The sequence below is a fragment of the Salvelinus fontinalis genome, chromosome 37, assembly GCF_029448725.1.
Source record: "Salvelinus fontinalis isolate EN_2023a chromosome 37, ASM2944872v1, whole genome shotgun sequence".
Taxonomy (NCBI): Eukaryota; Metazoa; Chordata; class Actinopteri; order Salmoniformes; family Salmonidae; genus Salvelinus; species Salvelinus fontinalis.
Genome location: NC_074701.1, coordinates 25378071 through 25394200, shown reverse-complemented (window position 1 = coordinate 25394200; position 16130 = coordinate 25378071). Strand labels below are relative to the sequence as shown.

General features: G+C 40.9%; 1 protein-coding gene across 4 annotated transcripts in view; it reads right to left on the bottom strand.

Moving 5' to 3' along the window:
* The window catches only part of LOC129836419 (protein bicaudal C homolog 1-like), a 69498-nt gene that overhangs the window by 22877 nt on the left and 30491 nt on the right, over positions 1-16130 (bottom strand). For 2 of the 4 annotated variants that reach the window (XM_055902543.1, XM_055902545.1), the window contains exons 3-5: positions 11185-11254; positions 5172-5251; positions 2782-2943 (exon numbers count right to left, since the gene is read on the bottom strand). In XM_055902543.1, coding sequence (XP_055758518.1) covers positions 2782-2943; positions 5172-5251; positions 11185-11254 — 312 coding nt within the window. The remainder of the gene's footprint in view (positions 1-2781; positions 2944-5171; positions 5252-11184; positions 11255-16130) is intronic. The other 2 variants (XM_055902544.1, XM_055902546.1) reach the window with 1 other exon arrangement.

Sequence of the window (16130 nt, the reverse complement as noted above, 5' to 3'; positions counted from 1 at the left end):
AGTACATAATGAACATGCACATGCTCACCCCCTGAATCTTTTCATGTCTATCTTCAATGGATAAAGCTAAGAACATTAACTTCAATCCTTGGATAGCTTTTTAGAATTCTCTGATAAATTGGTCCACATGGAAAACTAAAGGCATAGAAACCATAAATGACTTGGTAATAGGAAATACATTAAAAAAAAGAGCCATTTTTGACTGACCAATGTAGATATTTTCAAATACATGCAATATAAAAGTTTAATATCACATTTTTTTCTAAATCTTTTGTATTTCCAAGCAATCTTGAGGGAATCCTATTTGAGTCAGAAAAGGATATTCATATGATAGGTAAGATATACGAAACCTTGCAGAGAGCCTATCCAACTGACAATCTGTTAGAAAATATAAACTATTGGAACAAAGACTTAAATATAACTGATATTGTTACAAGATGGAGGGAATGTTGGAACATAACTAACCAAATTACAGTTAACGAAAATGCATGCTTAATCAAGTATAAACTAATGTATAAACTAATGAAAAAATTCACAATTTCTACAGCACAACGGCAGAGTCGTCTCTTAAGTGTAAAACTAACAATGATTCAATAATCCATGCCTTCTGGGAATGTTATAAAGTCCAAAAGTTATGGGCGGAGTTCAAAAATTGGCTGTCAGCAGTATTACAATGTCAATATACTTTGAATCCGTCTGTCTGCATATTTTTAAAGACATGGCATATGAGAGGGCAGTGAGATACCCGATGGGTTGGAAAATACTTTTCTCGATAATCCTCCATCTATAACACAATGGAAAGGTCAAATGCGTTATTATCTAAATGTTGAAAGTGCTTGAGCGACAGAGAGAAACAAAATGGTGTAGTTTGAGGCAATGCGGGCGCTGAGGGCGTGAGGTGGTGGGTCTGGGCAGGTGTGATTATGTTGATCTTTGTGAGCGTTTGTATGCTGTCGTTTGTATGTTTTGTATTGTTAAAAAAATTATAATCATTCAACAACAAATAAATTGGCAGCTTGCATCCTCCAGAGGTGTATGTAAATGGTAATTACAGCTGGTTCCTACTGCACATCTATCCAATCCAGCCCAAACACACTGGCTTCCTATGGTGCAGCCAATCAAAACAGCCAATGACAACGGCTCTCTGCAATACTGCCACTGAATGCCACTCTAGCAACTAGCAAATGGGACATACTCAAATGAGGACATACAGTTGAAGTCGAAAGTTTACATACACCGTAGCCAAATACATTTAAACTCAGTTTTTCACAATTCCTGACATTTAATCCTAGTAAAAATTCCCTGTCTTAGGTCAGTTAGGATCACCACTTTATTTTAAGAATGTGAAATGTCAGAATAATAGAGATTTATTTCAGCTTTTATTTCTTTCATCACATTCCCAGTGGGTCAGACGTTTACATACACTCAATTAGTATTTGGTAGCATTGCCTTTAAATTGCTTAACTTGGGTCAAACGTTTCAGGTAGGCTTCCACAAGCTTCCCACAATAAGTTGGGTGAATTTTGGCCCATTCCTCCTGACAGAGCTGGTGTAACTGAGTCAGGTTTGTAGGCCTCCTTGCTCGCACACGCTTTTTCAGTTCTGCCCACAAATTTTCTATGGGATTGAGGTCAGGGCTTTGTGATGGCCACTCCAATACCTTGACTTTGTTGTCCTTAAGCCATTTTGCCACAATTTTGGAAGTATGCTTGGTATCATTGTCCATTTGGAAGACCCATTTGCGACCAAGCTTTAACTTCCTGACTGATGTCTTGAGATGTTGCTTCAATATATCCACATCCTTTTCCACCTCATGATGCCATCTATTTTGTAAAGTGTATCAGTCCCTCCTGCAGCAAAGCACCCCCACAACATGATGCTGCCACCCCCGTGCTTCACGGTTGGGATGGTGTTCCTCGGCTTGCAAGCGCCCCCCTTTTTCATCCAAACATAACAATGGTCATTATGGCAAAACAGTTCTATATTTGTTTCATCAGACCAGTGGACATTTCTCCAAAAAGTACGATCTTTGTCCCCATGTGCAGTTGCAAACCTGGCTTTGGCTTTTTTTATGGCGGTTTTGGAGCAGTGGCTTCTTCCTTGCTGAGCAGGCTTTCAGGTTATGTCGATATAGGACTCGTTTTACTGTGGATATAGATAATTTTGTACCCGTTTCCTCCAGCATCTTCACAAGGTCCTTTGCTGTTGTTCTGGGATTGATTTGCACTATTCGCAGAAAAGTACGTTCATCTCTAGGAGACAGAACACATCTCTTTTCTCAGCAGTATGTTGGCTGCGTGGTACCATGATGTTTATACTTGCATACTATTGTTTGTACAGATAAACGTGGTACCTTCAGGTATTTGGAAATGGCTTCCAAGGATGAACCAGACTTGTGGAGGTCTACAATAATTTTCTGAGGTCTTGGCTGATTTCTTTTGATTTCCCATGATGTCAAGCAAAGAGGCACAGCGTTTGCAAGGTAGGCCTTGAAATACATCCACAGCCTATCAGAAGCTTCTAAAGCCATGACATAATTTTCTGGAATTTTCCAAGCTGTTTAAAGGTACAGTCAACTTAGTGTATGTAAACTTCAGACTTCAACTGTATACCAGTTCCATGTGGTTAAAAAAAAGTAAATACAGCCTGTGCAAACAGAGAACCCATGACAGTTCCACACAAATGTGGTTGGTGATGGCACAGCACATTAACTAGTATTCAGTCTATCAGATCCAGTATACATTGTTAATTGTACATATACGGTGGTATATCTCTCTGTACCTGGTTGCTCTTCTCCGCCTGGTTGTTGCGGTTGGAGTCGGGGAAGTGGATGTGGCAGCCCGTGTCCTCCATCACCTTCTTGATGTTGTTGCCTCCCTTGCCGATGACGTGGGAGTGCTCTGTGTGGGACACGTCCATCTTAAGGGTTACCCTGTTACTCTGCTGGGGAGAGGAAGGAGGGGCAGACGCACTTCTTAAGCAGGCCTGCCAGAATGTTCACTTAATAGTGAATGATATGACAGAAATCTAACATGCGTAAATATTAAATTCTATAACATATGACTGTAAACCATGACAATATTGTGAATATTGACACAGCTTAAATATTGGGGCTCCCGAGTGGCACAGCGGTCTAAGTTCTTAACTGACTTGCCTAGTTAAATAAAGGTTAAATAAAAAAATATATTGACATTGTTTATTAGCCGAGGAGTATTCAAGCTAACGGGCCAGAACTAAACTAGACTGTCAGTCTATAATAGTAGAATGACTTTGAAGACAAATAGGATGCATCTCTTCCACCCACAACCACGGCTCTGGTACAACACCACTGCTAGGCAGATGGGTCCACCACGAGAAGCTAATACCAGTCCCCAATGCTCCACTTAGAGGCATGAGGAATATAACCAATCACATCCGATTACATGGAGCTGAAGCAGATAAGCCTAAAAGTATGTTGTTTACAAAAAGTTTCACTTGACAAATCCATTGATATTAATGAGAGCTAATCATAGTTGTTTCATATTCAACTCATTGAGGTGCAATATGTAGCCAGCCAACCATGTGCTAGAGGTCTTCATGGGTCAAAAAAGTTGGACCTGTTCTGAAACGGACCTGGGGCTTTCTCACCCGGACCCTATATGCATAAATGTATTTAAAAAATATAGAGACCCATTCCGAACTGACCCAAGGACAAGTAGACCCATTCCGTAAAGACCTGGTTTGATCCAGACCCGGTCCGATTCAAGTGAAGGAAGCAGCAGAAAAGTCATTTAAGCTACTTTATTAACCAGAGCTGATACAGCGTGAGAGGAGGGAGGGAGAGGTGCCGCTCTAGCTGGCGGGGATGGGCTGTACTGTAAGCGAGTGACACGGAGCAGGGAGGGAGAGACCGCAACCAACCAAGCCGACTCGCGCTATAGTAGACTAATAGCTGCCATGGCTAGGTTATTTATCATCAAATATGATTACGTATTACCGGTCTTGACTGCATCAAACCAGGAGAAGCTAGTTAAGTAAGCTAACGTTAGCTAGCTAGGCTAATTGAAGCTGCAGTGCATACGCTTTCTCATCCTACAGTTACAAATGACAACTCAGAATATTAGCTAAATAGCCAGTGGTGTAAAGTACTTAAGTACTACTTAAGTCGTTTTTTGGGGTATCTGTACTTTACTATTTATATTTTTGACAACTTTGACTTCACTACATTCCAAAAGAAAATAATTTACTTTTTACATTTTCCCCTGACACCCAAAATTACTCGTTACATTTTGAATGCTTAACAGGACAGGGAAATTGTCTAATTCACGCACTTATCAAGAGAACATCCCTGGTCATCCCTACCGCCTCTGATCTGGTGGACTCACTAAACACATATGTCTGAGTGTTGAACTGTGACCCTGGCTATGCGTAAATTTAAAAAACGAAATTGTGTAATCTGGTTTGCTTAATATAAGACCTTTTAAATGTATTTAAGTACATTTAAAACCAAGTATTTTTACTCAAGTATTATTTTACTGGGTGACTTTTACTTGAGTAATTTTCTTTTAAGGTATCTTTACTTAAGTATGAAAATTGGTTACTTTTTCCACCACTGTAAATAGCAGTCTCTCTCTCTCATTCTCTCTCAGCAGTTGCGTTCAGATCTGTACGGGCCCTTCCGAACAAGTCAGTTAAAGTTACACATAACCGTGACGATCAGATCTGACCCAGACCCATAACATTATTTACAATTCTGGATCCAAACCCGGTTGGGTCCCGGATCGGGTCTCGGGACCTAGAAAAGCGGGTATTCGGTTACTGCTACATTTGTGAAGCCCTCTACCGTGTGCAGAGAAAATACTTTCGAGTGTTATGATAAAACCCGCCCACAGGGGGTGCTATGGTGTGCCCATTTTAGGATGAGGATGTTTGTTGCCATAGAGACAAGACTTGCACCATGCCAAGCCATTACACACTCACAAAATTAAGCACTGGACACCTTGGTGGCAAGTCATATTACAAGTCTGAGATTCTCAAATTGAAGAGGAAGCAAACCAAGGCTTTCTAGAGCATAAAATAAGACACTCATTGGATCCATCTGTGTATACCATCCTCTAGCTGATCATTTAGGGAGGTCAGTGTTGGTGTTGCCATGACAACAAAACAAAAACCTTTCCATCATTCATACATACCTTTGTGTCGAGGACTGACATGATTCGGTCTTTGGCTTCCCGCACGTTGTCTCTCTTTCCACAAACCTTAATGTGCGGATCTGGAGGAGAGAGAGGAGAGGTTGAGAGAGAGAACAAAAAGAGACAAAGAGAAAATGGTGGAGAGATCAAGATCTCAAGAAGAGACTATTTGAACACCTTTTCCCAAGCCTATGAGTTGATGGGATCCGTTATGACATCCGGTAAAGCACTACCGTAAATACTCCTTTCAGATGTGATGACTCTCATTATAGGCTCTTACACAGCAATGTTGTATCACTATCAGTCAGACAGTACTGGTTACAAAGACAGAATAATGACCCCTTAAATTAGCCCAGAGATAAAGGCAGTCCCATGTGTTTCACTTCATTCCTACAAACCTCATTCAGTCGATCAGTGCCAAAGGCGTAACACTGTTCCTCTGTCTGTCTGGTTAAATAGATGAAATCCTCCTCCAGTGGTCAAACATCAAGGTTGTGTCCTTTGAGTCAAGCTAAACTAAATACTACCTAAATGGCTACACATGTGTCTACTACATCACAACTGTTCAGTTCAAAAACTGCAGAGAAAATATTAAATATCTGCACATCATAATACATTATCTGGGCAAATGTGTCAATTATTTGAGTAAACTGCACTTGTAGAGACCCTCTCAGCTCTTGTACAGCAACTCACAACATAAATACACAGTGCTGCTAATGCTTATGGCTGTAGAGTCCATCTGGGCATGCAGTGAGCCAGCTCCTAGGAGCCCCCCTTTCTTGACTGTACGGAGGGGCAGGATGTCAGTTAAGCGCCTTCCAGGAACCCCCCTCCCCACACACTCCCCCCAAATAGCTACGATTTACTTTGTATACTCTTACAGAAGAAAATATTTACATTCAGAGTTTGTTTACAGACACTTTATAAAACCCATTGACATTGGTTGGGTTTAGAGATTTTAGAGGTAATGAGCAGGAAAATGCAGGTAAAACCGTATAATGTAAAACAGAAGAGTTCATCCAAATGTAAACTATTACTGAAACCATCATTCAAAGAAACAGAACAGTCCGTTATTGTATCCTGTGCTGTATAGGCCGAATACCACATCAAAGCTCCAATTACACAACCAAACAGAAACTCTCCATAGAGTCACAAAACAAAAACTAAGAGGAAAGCACATGAACTGGCCCTGGTCCCTACTGAGGAGAGATCTGGGTTGGCTAGGCTCTGGAATGCTGCTGCAGGGAAGTGTTTAGGAGCCTCAGTGTTCCATTTTTTAAAAATGGGCCTGGGGAGGGATTGTGGGAGCAGTGGAAGGCCGTGTGGATCTCGTCAGTGCGACATGGGACCTCCGTGGCCTCAACGCTGAAACAAGATCATAGAAGAGTGAAAAGAAAAATGCTGTGAGACAAAAAAAACGAAACAAAAACAACCCAAATGCCTCAAGTCCACATTGGGTTACATCAAGATAGGAGTGGGCGCAGTCAGACAGAAAAACAAAGGAAAAACACAGCAGTATTAGAGGTGACTGACACAGCTTTGGTTCTAGGAAACATTCCAAACACACAGCTGTGACTAGAGACTGTAAAGTCCACATCTACTTCCTCTGGTGGCATCTCACCAGCAGAGGGCGTGTTAGCCTTCCACTGGCCTAACCTGCACATCTGGTACTCATTAGTGGGGCAAAATGAGTGTTGCTATGTGTGACGTGGAACACCCACACATTTTTTAAGTGAGCGGTGTGTACTCATATGAATGACTGTGGAACACCTTAAGTGTTAATTTGACACACAAAACACCTAGAAAAGCAAAAATATGGCAATACAGATAAGAAGAAAAGTCTTGGTAGTTGACACTTGACAAAAAATGTACAATTTCTGAACCCTCTGCTTACTGGCAAATACTTTTTTCCAGCATGGGCTTACACCCTGAAATATCACACAAAAGCTCAGAATTCAAGTCAATTTGGATCTAGGTACCGCAGATGTTTAACATCTGCAAAATGACTGAACGACGAAGAAAGATTGGTGAAAGAATGGCGGCTGAACAAACATAACAAGTTGGAAGTCGAGTTCAGGTTAATGGTCTTGCTGCTGTCCCGATTTCCCGAAAAGAAAAACATTTTCCAAATGATTCCTGTGTGTAAAGAGTGCCCACCTTGACCGAATGCCATGAACTTGGACTACTTGCACAAAAGATAAATTCAGTGCCTTCGGAAAATATTCCGACCCCTTGACTTTTCCCACATTTTGTTACGTTACAGCCTTATTCTAAAAAGGATTAAATTGATGAGGCGAAAAAACTATCTACACACAATACCCCATAATGACAAAGCAAAGAGGTTGAGAAATGTAACAATTTTTTTACACATAAAAACTGAAATAGTACATTTACATAACTATTCAGACCCTTTACTCAGTACTTTGTTGAAACACCTTTGGCAGCGATTACAGCATCACGTCTTTTTGGGTATGATGCTACAAGCTTGGCACACCTGTATTTGGGGAGTTTCTCCCATTCTTCTCTGCAGATCCTCTCAAGCTCTGTCAGGTTGGATGGGGAGCGTTGCTGCACAGTTATTTTCAGGTCTCTCCAGAGATGTTCGATCAGGTTCAAGTCTGAGCTCTGGCTGGACCACTCAAGGACATAAAGAGTCCCGAAACCACTCCTGCGTTGTCTTGGCCGTGTGCTTATGGTCATTGTCCTGTTGGAAGGTGAACCTTCACCCCAGTCTGAGGTCCTGAGCGCTCTGGAGCAGGATTTCATCAAGGATCTCTCTGTACTTTGCTCTGTTCATCTTTGCCTTGATCCTGACTAGTCTCCCAGTTCCTGCCGCTGAAAAACATCCCCACAGCATGATGCTGCCACCACCATGCTTCACCGTAGGGATGGTGCCAGGTTTCTTCCAGATGTGACGCTTGACATTCAGGTCAAAGAATTCAATCTTCGTTTTATCAGACCAGAGAATCTTGTTTCTCATGGTCTGAGAGTCTTTAGGTACCTTTTGGCAAACTCCAAGCAGGTTGTCATGTGCCTTTTACTGAGGAGTGGCTTCCGTCTGGCCACTCTACCATAAAGGCCTGATTGGTGGTGCTGCAGAGATGGTTGTCATTTTGGAACGTTCGCCCATCTCCACAGAGGAACTCTGGAGCTCTGGTCACCTCCCTGACTAAGGCCCTTCTCCCCCGATTTCTCAGTTTGGCTGGGCGGCCAACTCTAGGAAGAGCCTTGGTGGTTCCAAACTTCTTCCATTTAAGAATGATGAAGGCCGCTGTATTTTTGGGGACCTTCAATGCTGCAGAATTATTTTGGTACCCTTCTCCAGTTCTGTGCCTCGACACAATCCTGTCTCGGAGCTCTACGGACAATTCCTTCGACCTCAGGGCTAGGTTTCTGCTCTGACGTCAACTGTGGGACCTTATATAGACAGGTGCATGCCTTTCCAAATCATGTCCAATCAATTGAATTTACCACAGGTGGACTCCAATCAAGTTGTATAAACATCTCAAGGATGATCAATGGAAATAGGATGCACCTGAGCTCAATTACAAGTCTCATAGCAAAGGGTCTGAATACTTATGTAAATAAGTACCGGTATACATTTGCAAAAATATCAACACATTTTTTTTAAATCGCTTCGTCATTTTGGGGTATTTTGTGTAGATTGCTGAGGATTTATTATTTATTTAATCCATTTTAAAATAAGGCTTTAACATAATAAAATGTGGAAAAAGTCAAGGTCTGAATACTTTCCGAAGGCACTATGTCTAACCTCTCCAATGTTGATTAGAATAGAATGAAGCCCTGCATAAAGTTCTACCTTCGATTACATGTTGCCTGTGATCACTGTCAGAACTGAAGAAGCAGGATACAGATATGTTTTCCTAAACTTTATGTGCGAGCATGGCCATAGGCCACTTCAACATAAGGAGAGGAAACTACTACATGCACTACTAACCCAACACTGATGTTGGGTGACGTTTAACTGCCCAACTTCTTAATGAGTAGGCCAAATTAAATATTTTCCTTTATCACGAGGCTCGGTCTGACCTACAGTAGGCGCTGTTGATATGCTCTACCGTTCTTTTATATTGACAACTTGTGATGTCTTTCATATATATATTTATTTTTACATGTGTATATTAAAGGTGTAAGTCACTACTCTGTGGCTATGTGTCGAGAGTAGTGATAAAGACCAAAATGTTGTTCAAAAAAGCCTACCCGTGAATGAAGTCTTCCATTGTCATGCAAGGATGTATTTAATTAACTGATAGGCTACTATATTGCATATTCTGAACAGAAAGTGTATCGGTGAAATGGGTAACAACCAAGTATAAAATTATGTAAAAACCAAACAAACAGTTAAACAATAAAATGCTGTCAATTCAAAACATATCCTAAGATGGATAGTCGGAGCATTTCCCACTGGTCATACATATAAATGTGTAAAGACATTAGCCATTTATTCTCATGGTGACATGTTCTGGTAAAGTGTAATATGAGCCTGCCTGCCTCTCAGAGATACTGTTCTGCTATGAATCACCTGCCGGTATATTGATGACGGCCTGTTCTAGGGGCCGGACTCTGGTCTTATCACACTGGTGCAGGTGGTAGTGGTGCTAGCTGAAGGTGTTAAGGCCTGACACTTTGATGGAGAGGCTGAGGGGACCTGCACGGAGGCCTTGCAAACAACTCTCACATTTGCTCATGACTCACAGGCATTAAGAGGGCAGAGTAAAATACTACAAGCATCGCTTTTCAGAGACAATGGCGACACATAATGATTACATAAAGTGGGACAAATAGTTTGAGTTTTAGCAACCTCCAATTTGTAAATGATTGACTTTCATAATGGTAGTTTAATGTTCCAACTATCCAAGACATAAGAGAGTGGAGAAGCAGAATGGAAGGGGATTGATGGCTATCCTCAGGTCAAACTCACAGGTGTAGGCTATCCAGTCATTCTGGGTAGATTACAGGGTTGATTATAGTACCAAGAAGTACTCTCTCCCCTCTGGTTGTGAAGGACACATGACCACAAATACATGTGTTTTTCCTCCAAAGGCACAAAAATGCAGTGCATGCACTCATGAGATAACTGGAAGACATTAGTGGAAATTGTTCATGCCTCTTCTTGGTTTACGTAATACTAAAAGGCTGACACCCAACAAATCATAGGGCGGAAATTAAATGGACAAACTGCTCTCTCAATGGAAATTAGATTTGTGAATGAAGTTGGGAGGATGGGTGGGGCACACTCTAAATCGACTGGGGGTAGAAGAGCTGTTAAAAGGTTTCCAGGAAGTTACATCAAGTTATGGGATTTTACATTTGGCATGAAGACACACTGGCATTCCCTTGAGGACAACAAAGGGGGCAGGTCAAAACCAACCCTCCCCCGGACAAGCTTTAAATAGCTGTAGTGTTTTATTGGCAACAGAGCAGTGGAACAACAAAGTAGTGGAACAACAGAGTAGTGAAACAACAGAGTAGTGAAACAACAGAGTAGTGAAACAACAGAGTAGTGAAACAACAGAGTAGTGGAACAACAGAGCAGTGGAACAACAGAGCAGTGGAACAACAGAGCAGTGGAACAACAGAGCAGTGGAACAACAGAGCAGTGGAACAACTCAGCCATTACATGCACATAACTTCTAACTCAAGTGCCCTCAAACAAACTTACAAATTGGTGTAAAGTCTGAAATGACTGACCAGAGAGAAGAGTAAGTGGTCACAATATGAATATACTCCTGTGACCTTTTTCTTGATTATAAAAATGACTTAGGGGGGTCTTTCAGAGGGAAAACAAACAAGCATATGTTGTCCTTGAAAATAAACTGATTTATACTCTTCATGTATAGACATAATCAGCATATATCTTCCACAAACAAACCTAAAGACTTACATCCGGAAATGAAAAAGCAACAGTGGAGTGAATTGTAGGGCAGTAAACAGGAGGGATGTTCTTTTTATATAACTACAGCTGATCTGTACAATCAAAACAAATATTCACCTTTTTTGGACTTGGCGCCGATCTTCAGTTTGGAAGGCCACGCTATCTGTGTTTTGGTTTCATCCATGACCTGAAATAGATATTGGTCATATTCAATAAAAGGAAAAAGAAAGTGTTATTACACATCTTAGTTCAATAGTACAGAAATGGAGATCAGAAAACCGATAATTGCGCCATGATTCTTCTTGAGAGTGCCTATACTGTAGTCTGTTGAGATGACCAATTTTACATGACAGATGATAACTGCATGGTACACATTGCTATAAACACACACACATCGTAACACAGGTGTCATTATAAACAATCTCATGTGGGCAGATTTTGCGTGTAGACTGAAGAATCTGCAGGGACTGAATGCGATGCATGAGATAACTAGCATCATTACATTTTGGGGGTTTTCGTCACTGGTTATTTGGACGCTTCAGGATTGGGCGAAGGGGGTGCTTAAACTGCTTCAACTCCAGTGCTTTGCGCATGTGTGTGGGGGGGCTGAGAGTTTCCTCTTGAGAGGGTGGAGACTTCATTTTGCCGGAGCTCACAATTTCTAACATGTACGAACACAAAAGGTTAATCACGCAGCTGACCAAATTATGCAAGATTTTACTTCAGGGTTAAGAGGGATTATTTTAAATATAAGAGATCCAGCCTCACTTCAAATAAACAGTATTAAATGAGGACCACGTTCTAGTCAGCGTTGGCCAGAAACATTCACAATTCTGCTGTTTTAATGGCTGATTGAATGTGGCTCGAGGCTTGTCTAAACTTGGGACAATGCCTTACACCTCCTCTAACGTCTTGCCATACTGACTTTGGAGAGCACCTACGAAGAGAGGTCTACCATCAACAATTTTCTAAAAAGGCCTTGCACTCTGAAGGAGAGAACGTGCGCGAAAGTCAAACTCTAAAAAGGAAACTGGAGAAATGAACCAGAACGGTGGAGAAATGGTACGATCAAGCCAAAACATGCCTTTTGATATAAAAACTTACTGAAACAAATGTTTCCCGGGGGTACTCAGTGACGAAAAAAGCCGACGTCTACATATTTTCTGAAGTGGACTGGATGTTGATGGTTTAGGACAACATGAAACGTGTCAGCAGCATTCTGTGAGAGCCTGTTGACTAGCCTACCCATCGTAACCAGGAGCATTTGCACAAATGTGAAACAAAAAAGAACCCCCCCCAAAAAAAGAACAAAGTCTGAGAGGACAGAGTATGCTATTCTGAGGTACTACACTCCTCATCCACACACTCATGAGGCCGCTCACCTTCACCTAACTTCCTGAACATTGACTGGGGATCACACAGTTAAGCCCTGAGAAACATGAACCATCTGCATCGCCTTATGGAGACCTGCTGACTGGTGGTTCACATTAGAAATGAATATTTCTGAAAACCATTCATCACCAAAACACAGAGATCTGTCCTTGTCCTCAATTTCCTTGTTTTTACAAAAGGTCCTGTCGTGATTGTTTGCTTTAACGCGTACCGGGGGCTCATGTTTTTGGATGGAGAAGGAATGAACTCAAGACTGGCTTGGACACGTGAGCGCCTTATGACTGTTCCCTCATGCAGTATGAAGCTGATCCATGTTTTTCCTGGGCTTCAGTGGTTATGCAAGGGCCTCACATGGAAACCCATGCAGAGAGGGACAACATGCTTACTGTAAATGTCCCTGTCTATGGTCAGGATTGTACAGTACTTACTCATTAGAGTAACTGTCACATTGCTGGATCTATGGTCCCTATTTATGTATTGAACTGCATTTCTAAGAAAAATACTAAAGAACAGCCTTCATTCTACAATTTCCTATCTTCATGCAGCACAGTATTCATAGGGGAAATGTCCAAATTCCTCAATATGTTTGGGAAGTGGGCCTGCATAGCATCCTCTAAACACCCTCCAAACTGACTGACAGATTTTCCTGCACCAGTCTCAAACACCAGTAGGGCAGTGCTAGTTGAACGTGTGCATTTTCACTCCGGTATTCCACACTGTTAAAGACCACTGATGGTTGAGTGGACGGCCCTTCAAGCCTCACTGAGTTTCTCAAACATACTATAATCACACACAAATATGGAAAGTGAAGTGGAGCATAAAGAAGAGAGTGTGTGCGTTGGCTACATAATAATGGGGTACTTGCATGCTTCACAATCTTACTTTGAGCTTGCAATAAGATTGACAAAAATATTGATCCTAGTTATTGCAGGGCCCCATGTAAACATACATAACAATATTGAATTTCAACAATTTCAAATTCAACTGATCTAGTCAATTCAATTGCAAAGGTAAGATTTATTGTATCTGTGAAAAAGTAACCTATACAAAATAAACTCAATATCTGGTAGAGGTTGGGCTTAGTTATTAATTCCCAGTGTTTACAAATCACAGATGGACTGATGCATCCACATAGTTCTTCTATGTAGCATCACTGATTGTGGAGCCTATTCACAATACAAAAGCTACAAACTTATGTTTTGGGGAAAAAACAAGTTACTCTTTTTATGAAAAGTCTCAATTTCATCTGGTTGTTATGTCTCTGCCTTCTTCATTGAAACCAATAAAACAAATCCACTACAGTATTGGCAGCCAAAAAAACGCTTCCACAATATAAATCACATTCCTACAGTATAACAAATGTGTCTTGTTGAGTTGCATTTTTCCCTTTCTCACTAAAGACCTTGGCTCATGTACTGGTCTTGGGTATTATCTTCATCTAAAAGCAGGAAAAGCCCCTGCCAAGCTGGAGTTCTCATGAAAGCTCTTGGCTGTGACACTTCTAACCATTTCACAGGATAATACCAATAAAATAGAGATCCAGGAAGGTAGTCTTTAGGGTGAAGTGAAAATAAACATAATTTTGGATGTATTTCCTTCCTAACAAACAGAATAGAGCAGTTTGTTTTCTGAATCGGACAGATACTAATTTACCGGATTCTAACATGCTAGGACTTTGTGGAAACAATGTTTTGCTTCCAACTATGAGGACGACATAGTATACAGTTGACCTCTAATAATCGTGGACTCCACTCCGTTGTACCATTTTACACTGGAAAATCTAGCCCCAGGGATATCCAAATCCAAGATTTGCATCAGAGATTTATCTCCGTTTCTCTCCCACTTTCTAGCACATTGTCTTCATCATGATACACAAGTTAGCATCTTATCGTACATTTTATATGAACCCCCCGTAGACTTTTCTTCTATAAACACGTGCTCCCACAACTGTATAACGAAAACACATCTCTAGAACATTTTGTTCTTCATGTTGTTCAGGAATTTCGGCTCTGATCCCCTCCCCCATTTGGACCTTTCCCTCCCCAATTGTATCAGTCTCATGAGCCAATAAATGGGGTTTCTGCATTTTGTCACTGAGGTATTCATATTAATTCCACAAAATGATTGTCCCGGTGAAGAAACCCAACTCGTCTTTTTACTCCATGTGGCATTTAAGTTCTTCAGCTACACCAGTACATACATATGTAATGCATTTCTACCAAAATATTGACATTGGCAAAACTACACAAAATCCAGGAATGACCAGGGAATGGGCTATGATCAGATACTGTATGATATAACATGATAAAATGGATACAGGAATTGTATAATGTCGCATAGCAACATGCAAGGCAACACAATAGTTATGAGATGACCACTGGCCGTTGTTGCGTCCAATCAGGAAATGTATGCCTCAGTAAAGGCCTGGCATGTTTGGAAAGCCAGATAATACAAAGCAGTGCAGAACCCTATGAAAGTGATGTCAAATGATTGAAATTGTGATAAAACACACAACCGTGTGTTTATAGAGGTATATGCAATTATATCGTTTCCAAAGTCCAAACTTTACGGCCCATTCAATTTATTTCTCTCTATAGGGTCTTGTTCAGGAACTTTCTTCCTCTTCATAGTTGCTGTTCTTGGCAAGGCCATACAGATGGGAGTGATTTCAGACAGACCACACACCATTTTAAGGGTGGATGGAGTTTATTTTTATGAAGGCGCCAGCACATACCTCTCAAATGGGTCAGATATTTGCACAAATTAGGTTAACTATACATTTAATGTTCCACTCTTTAGTCTTTCTACTACCACACCCTTTTCAAATAATGCTTACGTTTAGTGTTATGATAAGTTTCATAATAAATTATGATGATTGGATCTTGCAGGAGGTGCAGTTACATACTGTAACCCAAATCGAACAGGATGTCATTATGGCAATGTCATAAAAACAGCCACATGTGCTCGGTGCACGTGAGTTTATACATGTGTGTGTGTGGCACGATGGCAATCAACATGGATGGAGTGGACTTTCTTCCTGTATTGCATTGGTGCAGCAGTGGATTCAGATTGTGTGTGTGTATGTGTGTGTTAGAGAGAGACAGAGGGTTTAGGAAGGTAAAGGGATGTGGGCGGGAATTGAGAGATAGTTCTCCTGTTTCAACAGAAGCTGAGAGCAGAGGGTCTTAGTTAATGATCCATCCACGGTTTTCATCCAATGAGACTGATCGGATGAATTGAACGTGTGCCAACAATCCATGTGCTAACTCTCACAAGCTCCATTATGTTTGGGGAAAAGACATTTACCTTAAGGCGTTCAACTAATATGTGCATTGTTCAAAAGATAATCCAAAATTAAGAGCTATTGCACAATATCTTCTACTGTTTAAAACCAGAGACTATACAAATACTCTCGTCACAGTCATTGAGTTTCAGAGTGTTTGTACTTTAAGTATTTTTCAAAGTAAGTCATTTAACTTTTACTTGAGTATGTTTTGAATGGAGCATTTTATTTCGCTACCTTTTTAAAATAATCCGTTACAGAGTATAATTTTGGAGGCTATTCATAATAGATGATTATGAGGGCATGGAAAGATTGCTAGTCCCTTGGAGACAGATATTATTATTATTTTTTTTATCATTGCCCAATCAAATCCAAATTTCACACATTG